The sequence below is a fragment of the Plectropomus leopardus genome, chromosome 8 (assembly GCF_008729295.1).
Source record: "Plectropomus leopardus isolate mb chromosome 8, YSFRI_Pleo_2.0, whole genome shotgun sequence".
In the NCBI taxonomy this organism is placed as follows: Eukaryota; Metazoa; Chordata; class Actinopteri; order Perciformes; family Serranidae; genus Plectropomus; species Plectropomus leopardus.
In genome coordinates this window covers 4,235,518-4,262,073 of record NC_056470.1, presented here as the reverse complement: position 1 = coordinate 4,262,073, position 26,556 = coordinate 4,235,518, and the positions used below count along the sequence as shown (strand labels likewise).

The 26,556-nt window shown below is 40.5% G+C and overlaps 2 protein-coding genes across 2 annotated transcripts; one reads left to right on the top strand and one right to left on the bottom strand.

Annotated features, from left to right (window-relative positions):
- Positions 1-61: 61 nt before the first annotated feature.
- On the top strand, positions 62-9,699 carry LOC121946525 (putative beta-lactamase-like 1). Its single transcript, XM_042491125.1, is given in 7 exon segments — positions 62-98; positions 101-164; positions 2,361-2,466; positions 2,562-2,716; positions 5,755-5,975; positions 8,421-8,526; positions 8,721-9,699. Coding segments are annotated over 7 exon segments (1,668 nt in total).
- Positions 9,700-13,264: 3,565 nt separating this feature from the next.
- trappc6b (trafficking protein particle complex subunit 6B) lies at positions 13,265-26,088 on the bottom strand. Its single transcript, XM_042491615.1, has 6 exons — positions 25,857-26,088; positions 25,693-25,760; positions 23,918-24,035; positions 22,107-22,190; positions 17,002-17,095; positions 13,265-14,240 (listed from the first exon to the last, which is right to left on the bottom strand). Exons 1-6 carry the CDS (start codon positions 25,935-25,937, stop codon positions 14,209-14,211), a joined length of 477 nt encoding a protein of 158 aa, XP_042347549.1. The 5' UTR covers positions 25,938-26,088; the 3' UTR covers positions 13,265-14,208.
- Between the last annotated feature and the right edge of the window lie 468 nt (positions 26,089-26,556).

Here is a 26,556-nt window from a genome sequence, read left to right as displayed (position 1 = left end):
TTTACTAACATTAAACTTTTCTCTAGACTACGTCTGTTGCCCACAACAGCCAGTAGGCAAGATGAAGGTGAAATGGACCATGCTGGGCATGGTTGTCTTCTCCTGCTCTCTGTGGTCATGACCTGCTGCTTCATATGGCAATACAGGATGCCAAAAGCTGAAGACAGGTACAGATTTACACCCTAAGAACACACAACACTTTAAAGGGATAGTTCAGTCAGCATGCCCCCAGTTTAAAGAAGCAGGCTGGAAACATGGAAGCTCAGCAATGTACTGATGTGGAGGGGTCAGCAACAAAACATATGTTAGACACCTAAAAAGGTTCCACCTAAAAAAAAAAAGACGACTGGTCGACTGATGGAAGCAGCAGTCGACCAGCAGCTCCTGAGTTCTTTGAGCTAAAATTGCTGTTTTTCTCTTAGAGTCTGGTGGCTTTGCACAGATAGGGATCTTATGCCGTTGACAACTTTCCTATTGAAGCAGGCTGTCTGGCAGAAAGGTAAAGTGGTTAAAATAATGTTAATATAGTGTACACTTTAACTGATATTGACTGATAATTTAGGTGAGACTTTTTTTGAGAGACCTAAATATGTTTTGTTGCTGACCCCCATCTATAGCAATATATTGCTGAGCTTCCATGTTGGACTCCAGCCTGCTTCTCCATCATGGGGGTGTGCTGACTGACATCTACTATATGTAATACACTGACCTAAGTTCCTCATACAGCACCACTTCAAAAAACCTGAACTATCGCTTTAAGACATAAGGTGTGACTACTTTTGGGCCTGGGACTTCCTTAGCCTCTTTGGTATAATTGCTCGTTTGCAGAAGCTGCTGCAGGATTACACTGAGCTGGAAATAGTAGCAGCAGGATTAGCAGCCGTGTTAAAGCACACTTTAAATTGTACTGAGAGACAGGAGGGGGAGTGAAGGTGGAGCAGAGCAGGGGTGGATCTGACAACAGTCACTGCTCTCAGCTGCTCATGTGTTGGATGTGATATATATCTTGATTTGGCTGACAGGCTGGGTGTTCAGGGTGTTGTGTCTGACTGTGTCAAACATGCTGCACCTGAAGGACTCAATAAGTCACAACAACAAGTAAAAACACAGCAGCAGGAATACTGTCCTAATATGAAACTGTATCAGATAATGTGCAGTATTATTAATAATGTCATGAAGTTTTAGTACAGATAGGTCTTAAATACAAGTAACAGGCCGAGAGAGTTAAATGTGTGTCGTCACAGTTAACCAGCCTTCCAACTAGTTTTTCTCACTTTTCGGGTCATACTAGTCATTTACTGTTACTAAAATGTCAGTGAAAAAGTATCCAGTAAATCATTAATACATTGAAAAACCTTGGATAAAATTCCACTCCCATGTTTTTGAGGTTGAGACAGAGATCTCAGAATGTGAACAATGAAACACAAACTGTCATAATTTCAGTGAACGGAGCCTTAAATATGCCTCTGTGAGAGAATGTTTAAATGTTTTATGTGAAAATGTTTAATGCTCTTGCTAGTTGTGTGTCTGTTTATATGCTAACCTTTTTTGAAAGGCATTTTTATGAGTAACCACTGCATGGGTCACTCACCTGAGGGAGAAATGTGAAGAGTTGTCAACAGTGGAATGATCTGATTTCTAAAGGAAAGGACAACCCCAAAAATAGTGCACTAACTATGAATCTTGCAATGCTAGCAAGATTCAGATTAGCAAGATTCATCCAGACAACAAATACAAGATGGACAGATCTTGGAGGGGGAAGAAAAGATCATCAGTCAAACAGGTCCATCCAATCCCACAGAAAGGGAAGCATTCAGTTCATGTTTATGAAAATGTCATTTCAATTTAGTTACTCTTACCTCTTTTTTGTTGTCTGTTTTTTTTTCTTTCATCTCTCTATTGCTGAAAGTTGGTCAAAGGCCAAACATGTTTTGCTTTGAGTTCGTTAAACACAAGATAAAACATTCAGATTTAGTTAGCCATTTTCCTTATGTATCTGCAAACATTGAAAAGTCAAAATACTGTTATCCCAGCCCACAGCAGAAAAATCAAAAATGTATGTTAAAGCAACTATCTAAATATAATAAGAATAGGCTCAATACATGAACAATAGAAAGCATTGCAGTCAAGCCAAAAAAAAACAAAAACAAACCGTAAGTCCCTCAGTTAAATGACATCCCCTTTTTTGCACAAGGACCTCCCCTTTTTTGAATAAACAAACAGTCCTTAAGAATAAAAGGATAAAAATCCATAGATCGCTAGTTTCAAAAGAAAGTTTTTCAGGCTAAATAAGGTGCCAGAGTGCATAAAACAGCATCAGAATAGATGTTTTATACATGATAAGTCTGCCTTTTTCCCACAGAAGTCATTGTAAAACAAGCAGCAGCAGAGAAGATGTGCCCTGTCTTCCCTGAGCCTGTGCCCCTCAAACATCCCATCACATCTCTGAGGGTGGCCTTAGAAAAGGTACATTTCTGTCTAGTAGTTTTTGTCAGTCATGTACTGTTTTTTAAATATATAAAGTTATACTTAATCTCACTGAAGTTTCTCCTAACAGGTAGATGTACTCCCTGAGCTCAAGCGTTCACAGCACCAAGCTGCCGGCGATATCAGCTATCGTGGTTTTAAATGACTCTGTTTTGTGGAATGGAAACTTTGGCAAGAAGAACAGTAGTGAGCCCTCCTCATCTGCACCCAACGAGTACACAGTGTACAGGTGAGATTTACTGTCACGCAGTGTGTAATAATAATAATAATAATAATAAATAATAATAATAATAATAACTTTATTTATATAGAGAGGAGTTTTCATGCATATGCAACATGACTAAAAAGAGCCAAAAAGCAATACTGAACTAAAGCCAGACAAACGAGAGAGTCAATCACAAAACAGAAGTAACATCAGCAACACAGCCTAGCATGAATAAATGCTGTTTGAAGAGCATTTGCAGTAAAACACAGAATTAATAGTACTTGTAATAGACTTAAAACATTGCCGGGGCAGAATAAAAATAAATACATAAATAAAGAGAATATAAATACATGCATAAATAAATGAAATAAAATAAAATATATTAATAGAAGAAATAAGTAAATCATTTTAAAAAGAATTAAGATCAGATAAAATAGAATTAAGAGAAGAAAAGATAAATAAATAAAAATACTGATGTATGTATATATATATATATATATATATATATATATATATATATATATATAATAATAGACAACATCACATAAATGCAAGTCTATAAAAAATGGGTTTTAAGAAGTGATTAAAAAGAAGTCACAGAATCTGCAAACCTTATCTCCTCGGGCAGGTCGTTCCAAAGGCTATGGGCCCTGATGTCACCCTTAGTTTTAAGCATAGACTTTGGAACGACCAGAAGGGCCCCACCTGAGGATCTAAGGCTGCGCACTGGCTCATAAGGAGTCAACATTTCTGATATGTAAATTGGTGCTAGGCCCAAACAAGCTTTAAAAACAATCAGTAGAATCTTAAAATCAATTCTAAAATGTACAGGAAGCCAGTGGAGGGAAGCAAGGATTGGAGTGATATGATGTCGTCTGTTAAAACCTGTGAGAAGCCTAGCTGCTGCATTGAGAACTAGTTGGAGGCGGGAGAGTGATTTGTGGTTAATACCTGAGAGAAGGGAGTTACAATAATCAAGTCTGGAAAAGATGAATGTATGAATAATTTTTTCCAAGTGTGACTGTGAAAGTAGTGGTTTGATTCTGGAGATCAATCTTAACTGGAAGAAGCAGGACTGAACAATGTTTTTGACATGTGGCAGGAAGGACAGTTGTGAGTCAAAAGTTACTCCGAGGTTACTGGCAGTGGGCTTCAGATTTGTGGAGAGGGGACCTAGGGCATTTATAATATGGTTGGCAGGGTTTGGGGGTGAGAAAAATATGACTTCTGACTTTGAGTTATTGAGTTGCAGGTGATTTTGAGCCATCCAACAGTTGATATCGTTGAGGCAGTCTAAGACAGCAGCTAGGCTTCCCGGGTCATCTGGTCTAAGTGGGAGGTATATCTGTGTGTCGTCTGCATAGCAATGAAAGGAAACGTTGTGGTTCTGGATTATTTTGCAGAGTGGGAGCATGTAAATAGAAAATAAAATTAGGCCTAACATTGAACCTTGCGGCACACCACAGGTAATTTGAGCAGAAGAGGAGGAGTGATTACCCATAGTGACCGAGTGGGTTCTTGCTAAAGATAAGAGTGAAACCAACCAAGTGCGATATCTTTAATACCAACCCAACTTTTTAGACGATTGATTAAAATAGTGTGGTCTACTGTGTCGAAAGCTGCACTTAGATCTAAAAGAATTAAAATTGCGCCCTCCCCTTTGTCAGCGGCTAAAAGAATGTTGTTTGTAACCTTGAGGAGGGCAGTTACAGTGCTATGTAGAGCTCTAAAACCAGACTGAAACTTCTCAAATATGTTGTTGTGACACATAAAAGATAAAAGCTGGGTGGAAACCACTTTTCCTAAAACTTTTGATAAAAACGAGAGTTTAGAAATTGGCCTAAAATGCTAAAAACAGAGGGATCAATGTTGTGTTTCTTTAAAAGAGGTTGGACCACTGCATGCCTAAAAGAAGAAGGGAAAATGAACTCTACTAGGGAACTATTAATTATCGATAAAATAACGGGCTCAACTGTGTTAAAAACCTCTTTAAGAAACTTTGTGGGAATAAAATCAAGGCGAGGTTGATTTCATTTGGGAAATGATTTTGGATAAAAAGGGTAAAGAAACTGGTCTAAAATTGTTAAAAGTATTAAAAATGTCCTTATTAACATGTAGAATACGGTCAGGGGGGTTGATTTGTTGCCTTATGTCCAAAGCCCTGCTATTAAAAAACTGTAACAATTTCTCGCACATTTCGGGAGAGGCATCAATAAGATGTTGCGGGGAGGGGGAGGTAATTGTTTCAATGACTTTAAACAAAGTTCTGGGGTTGGAATGATTTGATAAAATTAAGTCAGAAAAGAATGAGGCTCTTGCATCTTCAACTGCCTTTTGATATTTTTTCATTGAATCTTTCCAGATGTCATAAAATACAGTTATACCTGTCTTTTTCCACTTTCTCTCCATTTTCCGACAGTCTCTTTTTAATTTTTGTGTGGATTCATTTAACCATGGTTGGGGAGTGGTATTAGAGTATTTGAATTTATATGGAGCAACAGCGTCCAGGACGGTCTGACAGGTGAGGTTAAAAAAGGAGACTAGCTCCTCTGTGTTAAAATTTGGGTTAAAAGCAGTTAATGAGGCAGCACTAAAAAGATCAGAAAATTTGCAAGCAGACATAGACATAGAGAACAACAGGTGTGAAGGAGATTAAAATAAAATATGACAGAGATATGACAAAAGGAAGTGGGGATTTGTTTAAAGGCCAAATGCTTAGTTATTAATAATATCAGTCCTAAAAGCTGCTCAGCCAGTCCATAATATTAGCAGCTCTATCTGAACCATCATCATTACCACATGATGTAACCTGCAGTCTAATTCTTCTATCGGATAATGCATTTGATCTGAGGCTTAGAGTTAGAATTAGGATTAGACCTTCATTGAATTAGGTAAACTGCATATAGTAGCTGTTATCAATGAGACTGAAGCACTTAATAAATGAAGTGCTTACATGCTATCTGTTTAGCAGCAGGGGGAATGTGATGTATTTTTAAAGCAGGATTTATTTAATTAATTGGAATATGCATGGGTTGCACTCACTGTAATCACTGTGATTGCAGAATTGCAAGCCTCTCGAAGATCTTTCCCACTCTAATGCTATACAAGCTGTGGGAGGACGGCCTGGTGGACTCTCTGGATGACCCTCTTGAGAAGTACGCAGACAACTTCACCATGAAGGACCCGCTGGGGAAAAGTAGGGGACCAGCATCCACGTCTGTCAGGACCCTTGGCATCACCTTTCCTGCACTCACCCTGCGCAGGATGGCCAGCCAGCTCTCTGGTAAACACAAGATTGAGTGTTTTATATGACCTGGTGGCCATCTTTGATGAATCTACATCAGGAGAGCAAACATCAGATATGTGTATAGCCTGGTTCCAGCCGAATCACCACCAACATCTCTGATATGTTCAGGGATTGTTCTCCCAGAGAAACAGTTAGCAGGCTGCCATACTACTCAACCCAATCACCAGGATAAAGGCTGACATTGTACGTGTCTGCAAACCTCAGATGTGTTACATTTACACATTATTATTTACCAGATACATTTAATATTTACTTTTCAACAATGTTGTGGTTGACATTTGGTTATGTTTAGGCACAAAAATCAGCCGGTTATCATTAGGAAAAGACCATGTTTTAGCTTAAAATACCTGGTCTGGAGGGGGGCACAGTCCCCTCTGGAAAGGCAGCAATTTCTTAGTAGAGCCGTTTTTCGTGCCTAAAAAGTTGCTTAACAGGCTTTTCCCCTTGTCATGCTATTTATCATCCTCGATGATAAAGTCAGGCTATGTAAAACATCACCTAACCCTTTGTTCATTGCCCTTTTTACGTTTTTGAAAGAAATGAAGATTTCAAAGAAGAATAAATGACCCAAAAGTTAGCAAGAAATTGCTCATTACCTTTTTCCCCATGTTTCTGAAAGAAATTGCACCAGTTTGCTCAGCTATCAAAGGGTTAAATACTTATGAAAGGCACCTGAAAGAAGCATAAGAAACATACAATGCTAACATTTTCTTCTAGTGACTGACCTTACTACTCTGCTGAAACATGGCAACAGAAATTAACTGCTGGTCTATGACAGGACACAGACTCTAGTTTGCCCCTTGAAAGTCCAATGACCTACACCTTTATCAAACATCCTGACCTTCACACTCTTACTTTGTGCTTTGGTAAAAAAGACACACAACTGTCTCCATTTCCACTAAATGCTTCACTGGACATAAATTGTGAAGTGCACAAACATCCAATATCCATAACTAATTCCTTACATCCTGGGCTGAAGAACTAGTTGTGTACAAATGGACAACACTGTTTGTCCACATCTTATACTTGACAAGTTCACAACAAAGCTGACATTGTTTAATCTTCCTATTAACCCATTACATTCAATCAAAAAACTTACAAACAAACAGTGTGTGAAGGAAGCACAATGGTCAAAATGTAGGTCTAGACTCTCACCACCATCACCATGTCATTCCCGGTGAGGACATGTCTCTGTTACCCACCACAGCACCTGAGCTAACCTGGGCTCACATGACCAAAGAGAGGAGCTATATTTACTCTGAGCTGTGTCCAGATATAGACCTAATCAGCTCTGTCCTTTCAGAATGAAAAGAGGGAATTAACAGCACGGGAGGCCCTGCTTAGATCAAGTACAAGTATATTAGGATCAGTTAGTACAATTCAGCTTGAGGAAAACATGTATGTACCAAAATGCACGGCAACCCTTTCAATAGTTGTTAAAACATTTCATTTTGAACAAAAAAAAGTCATGATGGTGCTAAAAGTTAGAGGATCACCAAAGTGAAGAATCCATTTATTGATGGAAGTATGACCAACTCTGCCACAGTAGGTGGAGCTATGCCCCTGTTCAGCTAGTTGCTATTGGACCTTCTTCTAGTTGACCTATGATGTCACATTCCAAACAAGTTAGCAAACAGCAAATGGGTTGCATGTCCATCGGTGAAACATGGATAAACTTTTCAGTGCTGTACATTTTGTATGTACTCTACCACTAGTTGTTGGTACCTTTTTCTTGTTTTGTTTTCTTGTTTTCTTCTTATTTTTTGTTTTTCACGGCTTTCTTCTATGAATTTATGCTGTTCAACGTCCAGGTCATACCCTGGCACGGGAACTATGGAGCATGTGCCGAACGCCTAGGGCAGTTCAGGTCCAGTTGAGGCGTATACATGAAAGAGTAAATCAACCCCCAACTGCATTAACTAGGCTGTTAGCCCAACTTCAAGAAATTCAACTTAGTAAGATTTCAGTTGAACTAACATGTTCAAATATATTTTTAAAGTCCAGTTTTGGTCAGACTAACACAATAATTCCACTTTTTCTAACATCATGTAAACATAATGAACATAGCACTGAGCTTTGAAGTGAGGCTCCTTTGTTTGGATCTGTAGATCAGCCAGTCTTGCAATATTAACTTGGCCATAAGCATAAGCTCCTTCTTTATTACTGTGTTTTAAACAAGGATCTGCTAGTTTGCTTTCATGCACTGTTCTAATTAACATAAACAGAGTTATGGCAATGCTAAGTGGTGGGTTAAGTTCTTCTAAAGATCCAGAATATTTTTTAAATACTGTATTTTCATGTATGTCTATGGAATAAAGTCCCTTGTTAGAAGGAGCCAATACATAAAAAGATTCATAGACAAAATAGTCCACAGATGTACTCACAAGTTTTCCTCACTTTGGTTTTCTAATATTTTAACAGGGTTACCCAGAAGATTAAGGTCAACTAATCTCCTTTGGAGTGGAGACACAGAGGCAGCCCTTAGTCTATTAAAGGATGATGTCATTGTGACAGAACCAGGGACCAAGTAAGACTCTGCTTTCTTCCTATGTTGCTCTGTTTCTACTGTGATGACCTCTGATAATCTGTGCATTCCTATACCCTGAAAAGAAAGAGGAGGTTGATGTTTATGTATAAAACAAATATTTACTATGCTTTTAGTCATTTGTATCCAGAGGTAAACTGTCAAAATTTGTGACATTATGGTCTCTTTTCCCCTAGATGCCACTACAGCAATGTTGCTTTTTCCTTATTGGCCAACATCTTGGCTCAGAAGGCGACTGGCTCAAACTTTGAGAACTGGGTATCAGAAAATATTCTGGAGCAACTCAGTATGGAAGACACTGGTTTCAACTTAACTCCAGCAATTCAGAGGCAAATGGCTGTAGGTGTGTACAGCAATGGCCAACCAGCTCCCCTCTACGACCTCGGCTGGTATCGACCTGCAGGCCAGATGTATTCCACATCAGCTGACATGGCCAAGCTCATGATGGCTCTTCTGGGCGCATACGGTGAGACTCTGCTCCGCCAGGACACCCTCAACACTATGCTAACTCCAGTCTTTCAATGCCACAGCAGCTACTTTGCCAACTTCACTGGCACACCATGGGAGATCAATGAGCAGTTGGGCTATAATGTGGTGAGGAAGGATGGTGATCTGGATGGTTATGCAGCCACCCTCTCCCTGGTGCCACGGCTCAAACTGGGCATGGTGGTACTGATGGCTGGGGTCCGGCCTGTTGACCGGGACCTTGTACGCCAGGCCTACAGCTATCTCATCCCAGCAGTGGAGAGGGCTTTCAGGGAAGCTCAACGAACGCTCAGACCACCACCCAACCCAGCTCCATATGTGGGCTTTTTCACTTACAGGAATATGACTTTCTATGAGATTAAGGTGGACACAAACGGGGTGCTGGTCATGCAGCAGTTTGGACCACAGGTGGACACAACTGTGCCATCCAAGTACCGAACTATTCGGCTGGATTACCTGCAGGACAGGGTGTTTAGGGTGGTGTTTGAGAGCCCATACCCTTGTAAGCTGAAGGTGAACAGCGCCTCTGTTTCCCTGGAGGCACAGGACAGACAGCTCTTCAACTTTTACCCCATCAACAAGAAAGGGGTGTCACCAGGGTTTGATTCCCCAGGACTCAACACTTACAGGGTGACGAGAATAGCTGGCAGACCATACTTTACTTCATAAAGACAGGAATTCAACTTACTACTTGACACTGGAAGTTTGGACATAGTCTACCCTTTATTTAGTACCTTCATCTTTGTCTTTTGTTTTCTTTTTATATATTGTTTCAGGCTTTTTCAGTTTTATAAGATATGACAGACTTTAGAGTGAAAGGAGGAGAGAGAGATGAAAACGTGCAGCAAAGGGCCAAAGTCTGACTTGAACCTGCAGCCGCTGCAGCAAGGACATAGGCTTTGTACATGGGGCACTAGCTCAACCAGGTGAGCTATTGGGTGCCCCTTGTTTTGTTTTCTTACCTTCTCCTTTTTTCTTTTGTTTTTCCTGGCTTTCTTCTACGGATTAATGCTGTTCAACTTCTAACTCAAAGCTCACTGCAGGCACTATGGAGCATGAGCAGATCGCCTAGGCCAGTTCTGGTCCAGTTGAGGCATATACATAAAAGAGTAAATCAACCCCCAACTGCATTATCTAGGCCAGAGATGTTAAACTCAAAATCCATGGGCCAAATCCATGGGCTCACGAGACGATATCAAATGTCTATTGGAACTGGCCCGCCGGTATATAGCACACGCAATGCTAATAGTAAAAATCCCAGAATGCACTGCAAGTGCGTTGGCGTGTCAATCAAGACCTGCAAGCATCCTCCTGACATTCATTAGCAACCTCATGCTGTCAATCACCACAGGCAAATATATGCTATCCCTCCCAAAAAATGGCCAAAGGAAAGGTGGACTTTGAAAACAGGAGCTCTCTAGACAGGTGGGAGGCAGAGTATCTGTTCATGAATATAAAGGACAGACCTGGTTAGATTTTCATTGAAGAAACTTATATTATATTATATTTTTTTGGCTGTTTTGTTGTTGGTCTGTGAAAAAAGGTTTCTATTAAAATGAACTGCTGAAGGCTACAAATAGAGAGAGGGACAGACAGGTTTTTTTTATTTATTTAAATAAAAAAAGAAACGAGTGCCACTGATGTGCCTTTTATTTGTAATTCGATTTCTCATGTGTTTATAATAATAGTAAGCTTTGCTTGTTCCAGATTTAAATGTAAATTTTATCATTATGAGTTCATCATTATATATCTGGAGAGAAGGGAAAACATGCTCAATTGTAGTCATTGTAGGCCCACTGTATATTTGAGTTTGACACCCCTGATCTAGGCTGTTTGTCTAGCTTTGAGAAATTCGACTTAGTATGATTTCAGTGGGATTAACATGTTTATATGTATTTTAAAAGTCCAGTTTTAGTCAGACTAACACAATTATTGGACTTTTTCTAGTATCATGTAAACATACTAAGTAGTGTTGAATGAATTGATTAGAATTTGGTAATCAAAGGACAAAGGTCAAGGTCAACATGACCTCACAAAACATAATTCAAGAATTATTGCGCTAATTATGACAAAACTTTGCACAAAATGTCTAATATGATAAAATGATGAAGTGATAAAACTCTAAAGGTCAAAGGGTAATTTCACTGTGACATATTCGACATAAAACACTTTTCTTTCCATTACTCAATGTCATAACTCCGAAACAGAAGGGTAGACATTTAGTCAGATACTGAACTGATGACACTATTTTTTTAATTTAATTTTTTTATTTAACCTTTATTGACAAATTTCACCAAAAAGCACAGACTAAAAACACAACAGCAAAAACTTCAAAACAAACAGCATAAAGATTTTTACCAACAAAAGACTTAAAACAATCTGCCATTTACAAGAAATGACTAAAATTAGCAGCATTCAGTAACCAGATAAGTGCGTTCAGTAATCTTGGGTGTCCACTTTGACACTCTGCTGATTGTAGAGATCTTCTGTGCTGAAGATGTGTGTGAGGCATCCATGTTTTCACAGACATGGATGTAAACTGTTGACTGGTGTGCAGAAGCATACAACAACCACAGTACATGGCGGATATTCTAGTTTGTCCATGTTTTAACAGCCTATTACTCACTAAGCTGGGAACTTGGAACGCAGTGATTTCACTACAACTAAGTCTAATGGGTCAAAAAACAAGAGCAGTCAGACAGTTAGAAACAAACTATTGATCCATATGGTTTCCTGTGACAAGAGTCAGGATCCACCAGGGGTTTATACAACTGTAAAATATAAACTAAATGGCTAACAGAAATAACAAGCAAACAAAAAAACTAAAACTATAATCTGTACCCAAAGTTAACTAAAATTATAATCATTTTAACTGGCTTTTCTCAAATGTTTTTTTTTTCAACACTTTAAATCCTTCACAACAAAACAATCTGACTTGTCTGATCACATCTAAAGGCAAATATGTTCTATAGTGGTTATTTAAAAGGCCACATTAAAGCATACTAAGGTTTTAGAGATGGTGATGTCCGTCAGTCTGTTGGGCAACACTTTGGTCAGCAGCAACATATCTCAACAGCTCAGCTCTGCTGCTCATCCCACAAATGCAATTTCCTTACAAATGTGTCACCATTTAAAAAGGGAAATAAACAGGCTTTCCAACAGTATAAGATTTATTGCCTAGAAGCATTGTTACAACAAGGGAATAATCTACCAAACACACATTTTCTTACTTATTGTGCTATTGTGCAGTTTGGGGTTCAGCCCAAGAATACTTCGACATGTTGCCTGGAGGAGCCAGGGATCAAACCGCTGAGCAACCTCCTCTACCTCTGAGACACAGCGACCCCAAATGAGAGTGGAAGGACTCCTACTATCCCATCAGCAAAAGGCTCTTCTTGTCAACATTGTCCTTCATAATGCCATCAGACTTGACTTCATGAAATATGGCAAGGAGTTGTAGAAGACTACACAATTTTGAAGGATTCAATTGTGTCTTGCCTAACCCAGCAGAAAGACATGATGCTTGGGCCTAACGAAAAATCACATTTGCACTATGCAATATCTAAACTGTTGCTATGTTGATTCAAAATGTAATTATAAATTCAAATGTATTATAAATTCAAAATGTATTTATTCTAAAAAATAATTATTTTTTCTTGTAGGCGCTGAATCCCTGAACACTATGTTTTCTGTAATGTTTAATGTGGTGTGTACTGACTAGTGAGCACTATTTTTTTTATTTTGACTGCTATGTACAATCTGACAACATTGTTGGATTTGGAGCACAAATAAAACTGTTCTGATGTGATTATATGATTTTCTCAGAAGAGCCAGATGTTTTGTGAATGCAGTTTGAAAACTGGGTTCTGGGTTCACAGTTTAAAGAAAAAGGAGGGTTTCAAGGTATGTGTTTTAGCATTTGTGAAAAACTGTAAACACTGTTGATATGGATTGGATTTGTAACTCAATAATTTGACTTGTAAGTGTTGCAGCTGTGTCATCGAAGTCCAGTGTTATCACAGAGGTTCAGTGCAGAAAATACGCAGAACAATACCAATGTAACAGCCCCAGCAGGGACGGCAGAAAGCAAAGACTTGACAGTCCTCTGACAGCTAGTAGCACTGGCAGCTCGAGGCACCTGATACCTGTTAATGTTGTTGCTGTTTTGGAGCTGGACAATGAAAGCTGGAGTGTGGCAGTGAGGAAGTTCACATTGGCATTTAATTACAACAGATTCAACATGAACTCAAACACCTTTAATAAGAACAAAATCGTGTACAGTATTGTACAAACAGTTTGAACATTTCCATGTTTCAGCAGGCTTGGTGACCATCAATAATGCTACAATAAGTGTCTTTTTTTCCAGTGATGAGCACTGTTATCAAAGGCAAGCGTATTAATTCATTCATCTACTCATCTGTTCATGAAATCATATTTTGGCATGTTTAAGAATAGTGTTCTCCACACGAACTGTTGCCACACTTTCTGTAGCTCCAAATCAGTTTGTTTAACATTGTCAAGACATGAAATTGTATCATCTATGCTACTCAGTGGGGATCATTTCCTTGTTTTTGTTATTCATACAGATATTCTTATTTAGTTCATTCATTTAATGAATTGCTGAAAAGCACTGAAGCTCTTATTAGAGCTAACTGGTAGGGCTGGGACAATACGCAGGTATCTTTTTTCAAAAGATAAATCCTAATAAGCAATCTGACACAATATATTCTAATCATTTTTTAAAAACTGATAACCAGTTCAATGTGTATCAGTCCAAAGTGACATTGTGTGGTTTACCAAAGTACTTCCACAATGACAATCCTCTCACACTGATTTAATGATAAACTCAGTATTTATATAAAAGAGATAACATTCCTATATATTTATTCTCAAAAGTAATTATCATGTCATTGTTACGTGTTGTCTTCTTATGATTAATGACAGTGACAGCAGAAAGCAGAGTTCCCCTAAAGACGGATATCCAAAAACAGGACTCTGGATGTTGGAAGATGAGACAAACTTGAGACAAATTGTTATTGTAACTGTAATTGTGATATAAGGTGTAGAGAGAAGAAAATTTTACAGATGACGATGGGTGGCATTTCCCTTTCATGACAAAACTTTCATGACAAAAAAGGATGTATGCAGGCAGAAGAGTGCAGAGTGGCCTCAGCTAAGCTACATTTTCTGGATCATGACCTGGAATTTACCTGCAGAGATATAAAAAGCAAAGAGAGAAGAAAGCATGTGTTAGCTCACTCTTTGTTCTTATTCAGGAAAGAAATTAACTATTATTTTGCTCAAAGACGGTGTCTTTGTGCTGCTATATGTTGCACTCCCTCCAATTCACTCACAGCTCCCATCTTCACACAGTTGTTTACATGACATTGGTAGCTGCTATAGCTTAGCAGTTAGCAATGGCCTCTCCCTCTTCCTTTGCTGCTGTCCTTTAACGATAATGGTGGGTAGCTCACCAACCCCCAGTATCCAGTACAGACGGGCCTCTGCTAGCTGTCCTCTGACAACCCCTCGTGCAGCCTGGAGGCTTGCTAACTGTCCAAAAGACGCATAAGTCTAAGGTGAAGAGCATAGCTCACCACCAGCCCCTTCATATTTCAAACAGGTTCTCCCCACTCACACCTGCTAAGGAGAAAACTCTGGTAATTGGCAGCTGAAAAAAATGAGGTTGGGGACATAAAAAATGAGGTTGGTGACACATGGTGGGATGATGCTGCAGTTAGTAATGTTCAGACAACAACAGCACGTGGCAACCAATGCCAGGACCTTAACATATGCACAAGCTGGCATGGATGGTTTGGATTAGGGGAAGGAGGCCCATTCAACCTTATGCCATCCTGCCAAGTTTCATGCGGATGCGACACCTTATGTCCCGCAGCATTCTCAACTACTGTGGCAGGTACCGTTCAGGCCGTCTGGTGGCATATAGTTACTCCATGACTGGTTCTTTCCAGTGGTGCTCAGCTGACATCATCCAGTGGCGTTTTATGCACACGAAAGGTGGCTTTTTGCGTCACGATCTAACGCCAACACCACTGTCAACGTGGTGGAATTTTACAAGTTTGGAATAAGAATGGGCTGATCCAGCAAACTAAGTGGGCTTCATAGTCAATTGGCAAACTTTCTGGGGAAAACCTGGTCTTATCAGGAGGGACGCCATTCATCCCAGTTTGGATGGAGCCACTCTCCTCTCTAGGAACCTGGCCGAGTTCATTAGAGGCTCAAAGCCATGAAGATCCACAGTTGGGACCGGGGGCAGAGTTGCAGTCAGACATGCTTCTCGGAGCTTTCTCTAGTGTAGTCAGCCACCCATAGTGTCATAAAAATGCTGTCTGTTCCCCAACCACTTAAATTATGTACATCTAGGGTAAAATGAGAGGCGCTGTACATTAAAAACCTAATTAAGATCAGTGCTTCTTCTGGAAAAAAAAAAAAAAAAAGGAGAATTAGATGCAGACTTTTGAACATCAGGTCTTTATCATCTAAAGCTCTTTTAGTCAATAATTTATCATCGGATAATCATATTGACTTAATTCTGTCTCACTGAGACCTGTTTGAGTCCTGATGATTATGTTAGCCTGAATGAATCCACTGCTCCGGGTCATAGAAATATTCACATTTTTCTTCCTCTCACACCCAGCCTGGAAAACTCTGCAGCCCATTCTATTTGTTATAGTGTACCGCGCTCTGGGACCGTACTCTGAATTTTTATCCCAATTCTCAGAGTTTATATCAAGTTTAGTGCTTAAATCAGACAAAGTTGTTATCGTAGGTGATACGCACATGGACATTAATAATGATAGCCTCAGTGTTGCATTTATCGCACTATTGGACTCAACTGGCTTCAGTCAGAGTGTACATAAACCCACCCACTGTTTTACCCCATTCAAGACCTTGTTCTAGCATGTGAAATCAACATTGTAGACTAAAATAGTTTCTCCACAGAATCCTTTTTATAACATCACTATTTAATAACTTACTATTTGTTGTTACTAAATTACCAGCCACTCAGCAAATATTACTAAAGTAGAAGTCTGCGATATTGCAGTAGCGAAATTTGAGGAATTGATTTCATTAGCATTGCACTCATTGCCATGTCTCAGTGTATCTGAGGTTTATCTTTTGGTCTTATATTGAATATGTTTTATTTTGTAAGGATATTCCTGTATATAAGGAGACGTTTCCGCCTGTTGTTCACAATGTTGATGAAGACTGTTGTCACAGGCCCAGAATTAAAAGCATCTAAAAAGGACATTAATGTGAGCTGACAGTGTTTTTCGTACATTGCTTTTCGAGTCGTGCACCTGAAAAAGTTTCAGTTGCGGTTTAGTGTGTTTCTTTTATCTTCCTGTTGTTAACCACACCCTAGACCTTGTTCTTGCATGTGGAATCGACATTGTGGACGCAATACTTTCTCTAAAGAATCCTTTTTATCAAATCACTATTTCATAACTTTTGATTTCCTGTTACTTGATTACCAGCCGCTCAGCAAAAGTTACTACAGTAGGTGTCTGTCCGATAGTGCAGTAGCTAAATTGAAGGAATTGATTCCATCAGCATTAAACGTATTACCATGTCTCAGTGTATCTGAGGTCGCTTATACTAGCTAGTCTCTCCCAAATTGTTTATCTTTTTGATAGTGCTGCTGGCTTACTGTGATCAACTCTTGACTCCGTTGCACCTCTTGAAAAGAAGATGATGAAACAAAAAACAAAGAGCTCTGTGTGAATTGAGGCTTTGGTATCAGAGCTGGAATGTGGAGAAAAATGCCTCCAGCTCAGATGCTGCCCTGTGTAAGAAGGCAGCAGTTAATCTGTACAGACACTGTTTAGTTTTCATAGAACTCAATTTGCAGATAATGGCAGAGACATAGTTGAAAGTGCAAGTAGCAGAGTAGTAGAGTGACTATTTTTTGTCTGTAAGTGGATGATGATGGAGTGATGCATTTCTTACATGCAGGCATGATGGACACCTCAGCTGTCACAATACTCTTCACTCCCAGGTTGGACAGAGCTCCTCTCACCAGACCACAGGTGAGGGCCAGATACTGCAAAGAGACAAACAGCCATCTGTGTCAAGTAAATGTGAACTCACCCTTTATCCCCTGACAATTTTAGGACATGTGTACTAATCTTGTAAGTCACACTGTAACATAAACAAACTGACTAAGGCAGTGGTAAACCAGCAGCTTCCCTGTTCAGCCAACTTAAACGACTGTTTTTGTCTTTGGAAAGAGCACAGATGAGTATAACAGCTTCAGTTACCCTATTGAACAGGCCTGTCTGACTCTTTATAGCATATAGTTGAACTGATGCAGATTTTTATAAGTGGCTAAAATAAGTTTTTCTGCTGCCTCTGTCCACAGTAGTGCATTGCTGGGTTTATGCCACATTACTCCAGCCTGCTTCTCCAAACTAGAGGCTAACTGTCTTTGTAGTGTGTGTCTGCTTCACTGTGTGCATACTGAGTTATGCCAAGTGATTATATACAGTGGTCTGGTGCTGAATTTATCACTTGAATCATTTGAGCTACAGGATGCATTGATTTGATTGATTTTTTTTTCAGGTGAAATGTTGACACACCTGCGAGGTCAATGTGCTGCAACACACTGACACTGAGGTAGTCATTTTCATTTTAAACAGGTTGTACGTTTGTTGCATAGTTCTATGTAGAAGAGCTGTGTGATGCCCGTGCACATGCGTGCAGCTTCCGTGGTCGGTGTAGCAGCTTTAGTTCAACATTATGGACACACTATACTGCAGGCAGGCTGTGGCATATGGCTCGCAGCGCCTATATGTCCCGTGTGTTTCAGCTGTTATTTTTGCTGTGTACTGTGATCCTGTATAATGTTGGAAAAAGAAAAATGAATAAAACAAAAAAATCAATTGAAGATAAAATGTGATCTGACAGCAGATATTCAATATTAAAAGAGTTGGATTGATGAAACAAAGGATGTGACCAGGACACCTCTGCAACTTACAAGTCAATAGATTACTAATGGCGCATTTCCACTACATTTTAACAGCTCTACTCTACTCGCCTTTGGTATTGGGTACTTTTCTAGGGGTCGTTTTCCATTAGAAGATAGTACTGCCTCAGTGCAGCTGGTCGTCATAGCGACGCCATGCAACAGGGCCGTGACGCCAGTTTCAACACGACACACACATAGGCACAGGGTTCGAATTACCCAGTGGCTTTCAGGGGAGCCCCATTTTCCGGTGAGCACCACTACTATAACCTGTCACATGTGTAAGGCAGCGCGCAGTAAATAACAGTGTTACTGTGAAAAGGATTTTACTAATATAGTGGTGAAGTAATGAGTCCTTTTAGCACTCCCGGTTCCCTCATCTTAAAGTCTATGGACTTTTTGAATGGGTTTTCGTTAAATGCCTTAAATAAGGTCTGTGGTTAACACAGGCTAAATATATATTTGTTAGATATATATTTATATATATAATATTTGCTAATATTTGTTCTGCAACATAAAATATGTCCGCTTAAACGTGATTTTTGAACTTTTAAGGTTTTACCTGTCTTAACAAAGAACTTGTTGATAACAAGTGGCTAAATAGGACTACAGTGTTTGTCGGGGGCGTTAGACATTATCACACTGGACACAGAAACTTCCTTATTATACATCCCTGCATTAAACCCACTCGTCCGCCTTTACAGCTTCGCAAAGTCCCACTTGATCTAGTTCGAGTATAGGGTAACAATAGCTTTTTTGCTTCTGATTTCATTTACGTTTCAAAACACACAGCGGTGTTCATCTGTGAAGATTACCATGCTAAACAAAACTTGTAAGTATCATAAACTCATGTTTGTCACAGAGCTTATTTTTTAATAACAAAAATTGAAAATCCCATTCAAAAATCCCAAAAAGGTTAATGACGAGGGAACTAGTGCGATGCTAAGTTCCTGGTTGGCCTACAAAAATACATCATCCCTTCAGCACCCTATACCACTGTAAGCACTTAACAGCACCAGCAACATTTCTTCTCTTTCTCTGTCCCTTCTGTCAGATGATGAGGAGTTCAGGTCACTACGTTAATGTAGGAATCTGACCGCAGCACTGCTTTACGCACAGATGGCCATAGCAGGAACAGACACAGAAATTAAACAGTGGAGATTGATGTTTTGAAATGGAATGTAATAAGTGGATAAACACACAATGCTGACATATTACTTCTATCTTTTATTATTTCAGGAAACTTTATGTGCAGAAAATATATAATCTGTAACACAGAAATGAACAATTATTTGGAGCTCCCCCTGAAACTGCAGTACCTACAATACCTTTGCTGTTTGCACTATTCAGGGTATTCCCTGCGTGCCGTTATTGATGACGCAATGACACAGTGACGATTATAGTTGTGTCCCAATTCAGGGTCTGCATTCTTCGGAGGACGCAGCCTACGCGGTCTACGGAAGCGACCCCTTCGGAGGCACTTCCGAAGGCCGCATCAACGGTTGTTAATTGGGACAGTCTAGCCTTCGGAGGATTTCCTGGTTGCGTCATCAGATGTTCCCGCCCTTACCCCAACGTCAGTTGATTCCTGCTGTTATTAGGGCTCGCCAGAGGGGGGGGGGGGGGGGGGGGGTACTAAAGCAAAGGAATTATTTTATTTTTATATATTTTTTTATTTAAATTTTGCTGGAGGAGGAGGAGAAGTGGCTCTGTCCGCGTCGGAAGCTGATTTATCTCAGGGCAGTGGAGCCTCGCTCAGCGGGCGGAGCTCTCTTCTGCTCCGGGCAGTGCAGCGGGGCTACAGCGCCGACCTGGCTCTACATTCCCATAGCTAGTATGCTAGGTGGCTGCGTGTTAGCATTACTAGCGTCACGTATTATGAAGGAAATTATGAGATTTTAATTTTTAACATATCTGGCGTTTGATTTTCAAATGAGTAAAAACCCACATTAAGTTCAATCAAGGCTCCGATCTCCACTCTGTGCCGCCATTCTGACAATTATTTTTGAAGTTTGCGGGCACGCAAGGAATCTTGGGAAATGGAAGGCCGCGAAGGATAGTAGCAATGTGTCCTCCAAAACGAGGGAAAAGAAGGCCGCATTTGTGGGCTGCATAAGAAGGAGCGGTCAAATTGTGACCAAATCAGACAGCCTTTGCGCAGCGCTGTGACGTAATCGGCCTTCGAATGCAGCTTCCGAAGGATGCAGACCCTGAAATGGGACACAGCTTATGTCTGGTCTGACTAATCAGTGGTCCGCATTGTTTTATGTCACCTTTTTATTATGTCATAGTACCCGGTCTTCTTTTTTTGGAACCCCAGGAGAATAGGTACCAAAAAAGGTGGTACCAGGTACCAGGTACTTTTTCCAAGTGGAAAACCAAAAAGGCGAGTAGAGCAGAGCCGGTACCATGTAGTGGAAACACTCCATAATAGATTATTAATAACCTGCAGGCTATTTGGTTACATCCAGTCACTCAACCTACAGTTCGTTTTAAGGTTCTGATCTCCTAATATGAGTGTGGAGCTGTGTGAAGCACTGCTGGTCTGGGATCAGCCGCCTCACAAAAAGTAAAGAGCCTCAGAGAACAGATTACTAAAGAGTAGGGCTGGGCGATAAAACGATAAGGATATTACTCGCGAAATAACTTTTCCTCAATTGAAATATGAGACGTAGTCGACAGAATGCATTCCAGCCATGTTTTGACAGACAACACGAACAGCCAATGATAATAAAATAGCCCCGCAGCGAACCAAATCCAGTGAACAACTTTGACTCTAGAACACAGCTGAGTGTTTGACAACTGAGTCATATGTGCTTAAACAGCATTTCATTAACGGACCAAACAGCTGATGGTCCAACAGCAGCACCAAAGTGTCTGAAACAGCCAAATTTGCAGGTGGAAAGTGACTTCTTTAAACATCTACAGACTACTTTGGTGTTAGTTCCAGGTTTAATCAGACTTTGGAAGGAATTATTTAGAAACACCAGGACGCATCGCTCCGTGTTTCATCCAGTCGCTCGCACTGAGCTCTCGTTATTATCAACAGGGGCAGATGTAATGTTTTGGGGGCCTGGGGCAATAGGCACATGACCTTACTTTCACCCTTGGGGCAGCTGTGGCTAAGAGGTAGATTGGGGTTATCCTCTAATCGGAAGGTCAGCGGTTTGATCCCTGGCTCATCCGGGCAACATGTCGAGGCAAGATACTGAATCCCGAATTGCTCAAGATGCTGCATCATCGGAGTGTGAGTGCATGTGTATGATTACTGAGTTGCAGGGGGCACCCAGAATGGGTGAATGTGACAATGTAGTGTGAAGACTAGTAAAGCGCAATACATGTACAGTCTATGTACCAATTACCCTTTATTTAACAGGGAAGGTTGGAAAGCTATAGCAGAACAGGCCTACTCAAAATGTATTTATTTTTCCGGAGTAAAATGTAAAAAACAGCACAGAAGATTCACAGTGGTTGAAGTCAGAGTCCTGCAGTCAGGAGAAGTTGGCCTATTATCAGCACAAGGTGCTTAAATTTACCTGAAGTTTGTTTAAGATGGAGCTTTTAATATTTATATAATGGTGGAAAGTTTAATAAAAATAAATGAATCATATGTTTATTACACTCCAATACACTGTGGTAAAATGAAACCGTGTCAGTGAACTATGGGGGAAAAACCAAACCAACAAACAAAAACAAAAGCAAAAAGCAAAATGATCATTCAAAGTAAAATGTTCAATTAATTGTGATATTGATTTTAGGTATGAGGTTCAGACCTTCGCTGGGAGGAAATTTTTATAACTGGAATTTTAGTAGAAAAGGTCTGCTAGTTGGCCTGTTCTACAGTATATTAGTTATGTTCAATGCCTGACATAAAATAAATATTTAAACCCAAATTAACTTTCTGATATTTTCATATGTCACTTACAATTAAAAGGGAACATTCAAGCTTGACAGAAATAGTGATTTGATGTATATCGTGATATATATCGATATTGTCCGATATGAAAAAAATGATCGTGATAAGACTTTTTTCCATATCGCCCAGCCCTACTAAAGAGTCATACAGTCGGATGAAATGCAGACAAAGCACCTTTGGGGCGTGTTCCAGATACTGTTTACCAGCTGACAGCTGACTCAGCAATCGGAACTTGTTGTCCTGGAGAACATAGATACCCTGAAAAACATTACAACATCATGAGAACTGGCATACATTAACACAGAGGAGACCAGGCAGAAACAAAGCATTCCACACATGCATTCCACAGGTTAGACACAGCCCTGAAGGACCATCGGCAGCTCTTCTTCTGGGAAATGGTCAGTTCAGCCCCTGCCTGGTTAGCACAAACTCACACAGTAGCAGCAGCTAACCAGCACTTAGTTGTTAAAAGGTCTCGACAACCTCACACCCAAACAGCTAATCTGTATTCAAAGCATGTCTGTATAAAGAGAACTGGATAAAGCCTTGGAGGTTGGGCCCACGACATTTCTATGAAGATCCTCAGTGGTGCATGAAGCCACAAAATCGGCCTGTAGAAAATTACCTGAATGCACTGCTTGCGCGCTGTGTGCCCCATAGAGCAGGCGCACTAGAGATGTCCACCAGCCAAGCTGGCTACTTCTGTTTCAGCCCCCCGCTAACTTGAATGGGAATAACATTATTTAATCATGCAGCTCTTAGACTCAGCAAATGTTTTTGTGCCAAATTATTGTAATTCATGCAAGTCTACTGGAAAAAAGTCTTTTTGGGCCATGTGGCATGAAGTGACATGTAATTCCACAATCTTGCCACTACGAAAATTGGCTTCAGAGCTCAGTACACCTGCTGGGGGCCCGTGTTACACTGGTAATAACCATTAGGTTACAGTAAGCCCTGTCACCATATGTGTGCAAGCAGACTCTCACCAACTGTGCTCAGCAGAGAGACACTGCCTGTTCAAGGCCAGAATATCACGCTGTTAGGTCGCCTCACTGTTGTGTATAAAACCCCTGATCGTAGAAAGGGGGACAGGATGGTCTCATCTCTGAGTCGTGAATGGAAGTAGTAACAGTCCTGAAACGAAGTCTGTGTAAAATGTAAAGCTGAAAAGATGTGACCATGGGCAGGTAGGTCTGATGTTTTGATCACACGTTCTGTTGGTGACCACACTGCGAGAGATTTAAAAAGTTGCTCTTGGCAATTTGCAGCTAATACAAATAAGAAGAACAGTGGTCATAAATGTCCACAAACAGGGAAAACAGTGAGGTTCAGGAGCTCCTTCCCAACGCAGAAGACGAGATCAGCCCCCACATAACCAACAGTGTAAGTGATTGTGATTGACATGTTATGCCTTTGTTATTGTTTAAAAAGTGCTGCCAACACATATATTTTATGTCACACCAGAGGCCTATAGTATTGTGTGACATGTCATGCCCGTCACGCCTCTTTTGATTGCAGGATGCAGCGATGCAGTGTGTACACTGGAGTGAAATTATGCCGCTGTTGTTTGGTTCTGTGTAAAAATGCAAAAGAGGAATAAAGATGGGACTCAGAAGCAGCTCTATAGCGCTGTCTCTGTGTACAAAGAGCTAGAGACAGACAAAGAAAGAGAGTTTAGCCATTTTTAATAGTAAAAAAAAAGTCAGTTTGTGCCTGTCAACTTTGATATTGTAGCACCCCCCCCCCCGTACATTTTTTTTTTTTTTTTTTTTTAATGTTTATTTTGTAATTTCTTCAATCTCTTTTCTTTAAAATAAATTTAATATTAATATATAAATAAATTAGCAGTGTACAAATGCCAAAATTTAAAAACAAATGAACAAACAAATATTGGGATAGTGAAATATTGCCCTGGTTGCAATGTTCTGTTAATGATATCCTACTGTATGAATGTAACTAACTGACAGAGAGCAAGGTGGTGTTACCTGGTGATTTGTTCGAAGGTTGTCGATTTGCTTCTTGAACACACAAGTCCAGAAGTCTTTACAGATAAACTTCATGATGTCCAGCTCGTCTTTGAACCGTGCTGTGTCTTTTGTTAGTCTAGATGAAAGGAAAAACTGTTCAAATCAAGTCCAGGAGCTGCAAATTGTAAGTATGAACGGTTCCTGCATGAGACCCAATGTGCTGTTCGACTCTCAATATTTCCACTCTCTGTGTGTTAATATTAGGGATGGTAACGATTAATCGATGATCGATTAATCGGTCGTTAAGAATTTGCTCAAGCACGTGAAATTTGTTCGAGTTACTATTAAAGCATAAACAATATGTAGTCCCCTGTTACATTATAGCTCTCAGTAGGAAGGTGTATTTCAAAGCATGGTTCAATGACTCGTATTGCCTACCAGAGGGCGCAATGTCACTATTTTGTGACAGGGCGGTCATCTTGAGGTCAGGAAGAAGAGCGCAGACATGACGTTGGAAAATGAAGTGGGCACGACGAAGCATTGTCTGGGACCATTTTGATCTAAAGGAGGAAAATGCCATCTGCAAACACTGCGAATCTGTGTTCAAATACAACACTGAGACGACAACGATGCTTTACCACTGGAATAATATTCATTCAAGCGCGCTGGCCAGATCCTCCACATCAACAGCAGCAGCCCACCATCACCTCAGTGTTAGCACAGAATAGCTGCAGCGCACAGCGAACGGAAAAAATAACCCAGTCAACCTGTACGGTTATAGAGAGAGATATGATGCCGATCAGCACGGTGGACGGTCAGGGATTTTAGAAAATGATGCATCTGCTTGAACCTGCATACAATATCCCATACCGAGGCACAATCACCTCGCGCATCGAGAGCAGGTACATGGAGGCTAAGTCTGAGTTGCTAGCTAAGCTAGCCAGCACCGCTAACACCTCCATGTACCTGCTCTCGATGCGCGAGATGATTGTGCCTCGGGATGGGATATTATATGCAGGTTCAAGCAGATGCATCATTTCCCAAAATCCCTGACCGTCCACCATGCTGACCGGCATCATGCCTTTCTCTATGACCATGCAGATTGACTGGGTTATTTTTTCCGTTTGCTGTGCGCTGCAGCTCTTCTGTGCTAACACTGAGGTGATGGTGGGCTGCTGCTGTTCAGACGATGTGGAGGAAACGGCCAGCGCGCTTGAATGAATATTATTCAAGTGGTAAAGCATCGTTGTCGTTGCCGTGTTGTATTTGACCACAGATTCGCAGTGTTTGCAGATGGCATTTTCCTTCTTTAGATTGAAATGGTCCCAGACAATACTTCGCTGTGCCTGCTTCATTTTCCAACGTCATGTCCGCGCACTTCTTCCTGACCTCAAGATGACCGCCCTGTCACAAAATAGTGACATTGCCCCTCTGGTTAGGAATGCGAGTCATTGAACCATGCTTTGAAATACACCTTCCTACTGAGAGCTATAATGTAACAGGGGACTACATATTGTTTATGCTTAATAGTAAATCGATTAAATATCACGTGCTCGAGTAAATTCTTAACGACTAGTCAATCGATCGTCGATTAACCGTTACCATCCCTAAAACAAATCATGACTTGTTGTGGCTTGTTACTATTAACAAATAATAGACGCTTCTACAACTGTATAAAAGCAATTTCACACTCGAGGTCGTATGATATTGCTTAAATGTGTCTAGATATAGATAGATAGATAGTAGAGAGAGAGAGAGAGGGGGGGGGGGGTTGGCAGTAGTTAGCTTGTTACCTCTCTATGAGCCCCTGGCCGACTCTAAAGCCCATATTCTCCAGTTTGGCAATGTTTCTCCCATTCTCCTGAGTGGATAACAGATGGGAACTAATGAGCAAACACATTGTACGACCGCTAGCTGTTCAGGTCATCGAGCTGAACCACAGCCAGCACTGTCTCACCGTCTCTCCGCTCTCAGCTGACTTGTAAATGTACTGGATCACTTCGTTATGTAAGAACTGGAAAGGAGCTTCGTCTGCCATTGTGCTTCCTGTGCACACTGTGCTCCGGTCTGTCAGCAGCTGCTCCACCGAGTAATTTAAGCCTTCACCGGGACCGACATCATCACATATCACACCGATCGTTCCCTGTGAGAAATGCTACACCAACAAGCGTCTGCTTCCTTGTTCTGCTGCTTCCTTGTTCTGCTGCTTCCTTGTTCTTCTTCTTCCCTGAATATCAATGGCGGTTGGCATTCAAAATTTGCATTACCGCCACCCTCTGGATTTAAACTATAGACTCACCAAATACCACTACTACTACTACTACTATTACTACTACTACTACTACTATTAATAATAATAGTAGGTTTTTATTTTTTTTTTCGTCCAGGCCCGGAGGTCGCAGCTTGTAGAGGATGTGTGGAATAATCTGCTGCTTAAAATAACTCCTAACAAATGCGTAATTTCCTCCAGTTTGAGTAATGTTTATTAATGAGCAGCTGTGGCCAGCTGTTAAAGTGGTGAAGTATGAGTCCTAAAACGAAGTCCCTTTTGCACTTCCGGTGTCCTGGTCTCAAAGTCTATGGGGTTTTTGAATGGCTTTTGGGTAAAATGCCTGAAATAAGGTTTGTGGTTAACACAGGCTAAAGATATTTAGATG